We start from the raw sequence: 5,392 nt of genomic DNA on the forward strand, positions 1-5,392 counted from the left end.
AATTAGTGGGTTTAAAAAAGAAAAACCGAAAAAAAAAAAAGACACAAAGTTGGGTGGGTAGGGAAGAGTGGGTCTGGGTGGTGGTGAGGTTGAATATGATCAAAATGCTTTGCATGAAATTCTTATATGTAAGTACACTGTAGCTGTCTTCAGACACTCCAGAAGAGGGCGCCAGATCTCGTTACGGATGGTTGTGAGCCACCATGTGGTTGCTGGGATTTGAACTCTGGACCTTCGGAAGAGCAGTCGGGTGCTCTTACCCACTGAGCCATCTCACCAGCCCATGAAATTCTTAAAGAATTCATTTAAAAAAGGAAAAAGGAAAGCTGGGAATCGTAGCACATTTAATTCCAGCACCAGAGGGCAGAGGACGGAGGGCAGATGGCAGCAGATTTCTATGCGTTGAAGATTAAGATGGTGAGCTCCAGAAGAGCCAAGGTCTCCAAAGGCTAAAACAAACCATTTTAAAGGCTATTGGGGGGGGGGGGTTCAAGACAGGGTCTCTGTCTCCCACACTGCTCTTGGGAACCACCAGCCTCTTGCCTAGAGGTTCAGTTCTAACAGCACAGAACAAGTTTCGCTCTTCTCCAGGACCTTCGCCACCAGGGCATTTCTATCCACTTGAAAGGAAGAAGAGAAAGGAAAGAAGGGGAGCAGCGGGAAGGAGAGAAAGGTGTTTCCCATAGACTGTTGCAAGGACTAATACATTTAAAGTAGAATCCTGTCCCAAGGACCGTGACCGCACGCGCCTTGGAAAAGTCATTTCCAGTCTCAGATCCAACATTTGGCAAATCGTTTGCTGTTCTGAGCCTCGCTTTTCAAATCTGCAAAACGGACGTGCGACATTCTCTTCGAGCAACGCGGTGCGCCTAAGTTCCTAGAACAATGACCAACCAACCACCCAGGACCAACGAGGTACCTCGCCGTTCGCAGACAGCAAGGCCCCGCCCACTCTCCGCCACGCGCAGGCGCACCCCCAGCGCACCTTTATGCATGCGCAGTCGACCGGAAACACCGGCGGATGCCTGCGGCGAAGAGGCGGGGCCTACGCAGCGGGCCTGCGCCGTACGCCGCCGTGCGTCGCGAGGGTGGGCGGGACCGCGCAAGCGCGCAGCCCGTCCCGGCTCTGGAGCATAAACAAGAGTGGGGACGGGATGAGGCGGCAGTTGGTCCCCGCGCAGCGAGAGGCGGCGAGCGGGGCGACCTGCCGGACCGGGCGTCGATACTGAGTGTAGCGTGCTCCCGCGGGTCGCCCGAGTCGAGCTGCGCGCGCTCCCGCCAAGGGGGGTCCGAGGCCGTCGCGCGCTCGCAGCCATGAACCTGGCGAGCCAGAGCGGAGAGGCCGGCGCCGGCCAGCTGCTGTTCGCCAACTTCAACCAGGATAACACGTAAGGCCGGGCGCGGACGCGGGGCCGGGGCAGAGGCCAGGGCTGGGTCAGGCTGAGGGGTATGGGCGGGGGGCGTGCTGAGCCCGCGCGGCCGCTCGAGCGCTGCTGCCTCCTGGGCCGGGGGAGGTGATGGAACTCGGGGTGGCCCCATCCACCTGTCCTGAGACCTGGCCTTTCGCAAAGTTGGGAAGGAACTGTGCACGCTGGTTTGCGCCTGTCACCCGGACTCGGTTTTGCGGCCATCCTGGGCATCGCCCGCCTCCCTCCCCCTTTCTATACATCTGTATCCTCAGTGCTTCTGTCGCTTTTCATGGCTTTTCTTTTTCTGTTTCTTATTTCTTCTCTGCCGACCTTTCTGGCAAGTAACTTTGGTCTCCTCCAAACAAGGACCAAACGGCAGTAGTAACCCAGGCCTTCGATCTGAGACTTTATTCTCAAGGGGTCTGGGAGCTTCAAAAGGGGGTGAGGTGGGCTATTCCTAGGGTGAAAAAGAACCTTCGTACTGGTCCACTGTTTTACCGGACTGAACTGCTGTAGTTCCCGATCTGGTTCTTCAAGGCTGCCTCGTTGGCATACCTGGAAGGTAGGTAATAGATGAGGTTTCTGATGAAGGATGGATGAGTTATGAGACTGGAAGGGAGAAGAGCCATCTTGGGAAGTGAGTAAGAGGAAGTGATGTAAGAGGAGGAGGAATGGGTCACTTGGCATCACACTAAGTAGTTGGTCGCTACTGGCACAATAGCATTAGCAAGGCAGGGACTGAGGCTTTTGTTTTTTCTCAATTAAAAGTTAGATTGGAGAACAGCAAGTACCTGTGTGTAGGGAGGTGCAACAGGTGCTCAGTTGGACCTTCAGATGATCTCAAGAAGGAGGAGCTGTCCTGAAATTGGGACCAGCCACAAATGAGACCGTGAAGTTTAGAAAGGGCTAGAGTCTGTCAGGATCTTAAAGTTGGTTAATAGTGGGATGGGGCAGGCTTGGGTTCTCATCCCCTGAGGTCGCTCTCCTGGTGTTCTTTCCGTTGTAACACACTGGGTCTTTTCTACATTAGAACAGAATGCTAAAGACACTGAGTGCAGAAGTAATAGTGGACCTGGGCACTGGAGAGATGGTTCAGTGGATAAAGCACTTGTCACACAACTCTGAGGCCCAGAGTTGGGATCCCAGCACCCATAGAAAAGCTAGGCAGCTGTCTATAATCCCAGCAGATCCCTGGCTAGGTAGATGAGCAGGGTCAGTGAGCTCTGGGGTTCAGGGAAGAGACCCTACTTTGGTAAATAAAGAGGGAGACACCTGGCCTAAACCACTGACCTCCAAACAAGTGTATGCACACTGGCAGGTGTGTACCCCTCACACGTTCAGGCTGCTAAAGATTGTGTCGTGTCCTAAAGCCAGCACAACAAAGGCTACAGGGACAACCTGTTGCAATTTGCCTGGTGAATAAGCGGGCTCCGTGCAGGTGGGAGGAAAGCATTTCTAACCAGTAGTGATTTGGCCTCTGAACCATTAGGGTTTGAGGATCACTAGGAAATTCTAATATTACTTACTTATTTTGAGACACCCTTCCCTCAGCCCTGAACCCACTAGTTTATGAAGTTAGTATTTAAAAACAAGACTTGTGTCATTTTTTGACTTGCCAAAGAGATCTAGAAACCTACGTTGGAAGGAATTGTAGGTTAGAGCTATGCAGGGAGTTCAGTGCAGTGACATGACTTAGAGCACCTGTGAACACAGGCTTGGTGACAGGCACCTTGAATCCAGTACTGGGAGGCAGAGGCAGGAGGATCTCTGAATCCAAGGCCAACCAGGTCTACAGAGCTCTGGAGTTCCAGGACAGCCAGCGCTACACAGAGGAACCCTGTGTCTCCCCCCATGACCCCCAAAAGCCAATGTCCTGCTAGCCTTGAATTCCTGATCCTCTAGCACCTTCCAAGTGGTGGAATTGCAGGTGTGTGCCACCATGCCCAGCCAGAATTTTTTGTTTGTTTGTTTTGGGGTTTTTTGGTTTGGTTTGGTTTGGTTTTTCGAGAGAGGGTTTCTTTGTGTAGCCCCGGCTGTCCTGGAACTCACTTTGTAGACCAGGCTGGCCTCAAACTCAAAATTCCTCCTGCCTCTGCCTCCCAAGTGCTAGGACTAAAGGCATGCGCCACCACTGCCCGGCCAGAATTTTTTTAAAAGGAGGAATGAGTCTGGTGGTGGCGCACACCTTTAATCCCATTGCTTGGGAGGCAGAGTCCGGAGGAATCCAAGGCCAGCCTGGTTTGCATAACAAATTCCTATATAGTCAGGACTGAATGGAGAGACCTTGTTTAAAGTGGGGGTGGGGGGGACAACATCGAAAACAAGGAGCTGGGGCATGAGGACTTGGGTTTGGCTCCTCAGCACCCATGTGAAAGCCAGTCAGGGGTTATGGGGGGACAGGGCATCTATCTGTAACTCGGGCCTGTGTAGGTGTAGGAACACTATAGTTTGATCATCCTCAGAGCCTTCTGGCTTACCCGTCTATCCAAAAGTAATTATCTCCAGGTTCATAAGAGACCTTGTCTCAGATAACAGGATGGAGTGCAGTAAAGGAAGATGCCCATCTCCTAGTCTGTAACCTCTGTGGACACATACATCTACATACAGATATGCATGAGCAGAAATACCTTAAACATATACCACATGGAATTTTATAAAGTTTTCAGCCAGGCGTTAAACCTTGTGTGGAATCCCATTTTCTGTGTTCAGGGATAAATGGGGGCCACTGTACTAGCCGGGCGTCCTGGCGCACACCTTTAATCCCAGCACTGGGGAGGCAGAGGCAGGCGGAGTTTGGGGCCAGCCTGGTCTACAAAGTGAGTTCCAGGACATTCAGGGCTACACAGAGAAAGCGGGGGGGTGGGGGATGCACCCCTCCATTCTGTAGTAATTTCAATGCCTCTTTTTAAGTGCTCAAATATTTCTTGAACTCCAAACTACATTAATCTCTAGTACTGGTGATATGGTTTCAAATATTGAGAGGTTTTTCTTTTTATGCTTATTCTAAAAGTGAGCCCAGTGTGATCTGTTCTTTACTGTTTTTGTTTCTAAAGGAGAACAATGGAAAAGGACAGGAAGAGCAGCCCATCCCGGCTGTCCATTTCCATCTGTGCTGCTTAAAGTGGCAGGCTAGTGTCGGTTGGAGCACTCTAGCTTTTCCAAGTTGAACCTAACCAGTGAATGACTGGCCTAGGGTCACTGGATTCTCACATGGACTCATCAGGACTAAGGTTTTCCAGAGGATTTTGGGAAGTCAGAGAGGTGGCTGTGCCTATTCTAAGCCTGTGTTCCCAGAGGGCTAGGATAAAGGAACCCCCACCTCCATGTTAGAAAGGGTCTAAAGGTATTAACTGCTTTCTTCCACTGAACTTCCTCCGTTGCCAGTCACCATGCTAGAAGGAAGGCACTCTCCTCTGTATTTACCTGTAAATTGAAGGGAGATTTCAGAGCCCTTGAGCCTTAACTTGTCTGCCTCCTGTCTGCTTTACAGAGCAGACAGTCGAACAGGAGGCTTGCTGTAGAAGTTACTGCAGATGACTGTAGGTGGATGATGACCCACAGAACCTGTGATACGTTCGAGGGCAACCTGGTTCCTAGCTCTGCTGTTCTGGAGGGAACATTGTTAGGCCCCTAAAAAATTGGCCAACAGAAGAGCTCTCCTTCTGATAACTCTGAAAGGCCTCAGGACTTGGGGTACAGGTCTGCAGTGGGCATGGGCTGGTTTCTCCATGAACCTGGCCTGGCTGTGGTCTTAATAGTACCCATGGGGCAGTCAGCTTCCTGTTTACAGTGGTGGCTTGTCCCACTCACCTGCATAATCAAGTGTGACCTTGTCATGGTGAAGGTAATGACAGGGGAGGGCCTTTCTGGACTGATGGCTTAGCAGCTGAGGGGCAGATCTGCTACCCATTCTCACAGTGAAGTGGAAGTCTACCATCCACTTGAGGCTCATGTTTATATATTTATTTATTTATTTATTTATT

At 51.2% G+C, this 5,392-nt stretch overlaps 1 protein-coding gene across 1 annotated transcript in view; it reads left to right on the top strand.

Moving 5' to 3' along the window:
* Positions 1 to 1,094: 1,094 nt before the first annotated feature.
* The window catches only part of Wipi2 (WD repeat domain, phosphoinositide interacting 2), a 39,337-nt gene continuing 35,039 nt past the window's right edge, over positions 1,095 to 5,392 (top strand). The window contains exon 1 of the mRNA XM_021162403.2: positions 1,095 to 1,388. Within this exon, the coding sequence (XP_021018062.1) occupies positions 1,315 to 1,388 (74 nt within the window). The 5' untranslated portion in view covers positions 1,095 to 1,314. The remainder of the gene's footprint in view (positions 1,389 to 5,392) is intronic.

Source organism: Mus caroli, chromosome 5 (genome assembly GCF_900094665.2).
Source record: "Mus caroli chromosome 5, CAROLI_EIJ_v1.1, whole genome shotgun sequence".
Taxonomy (NCBI): Eukaryota; Metazoa; Chordata; class Mammalia; order Rodentia; family Muridae; genus Mus; species Mus caroli.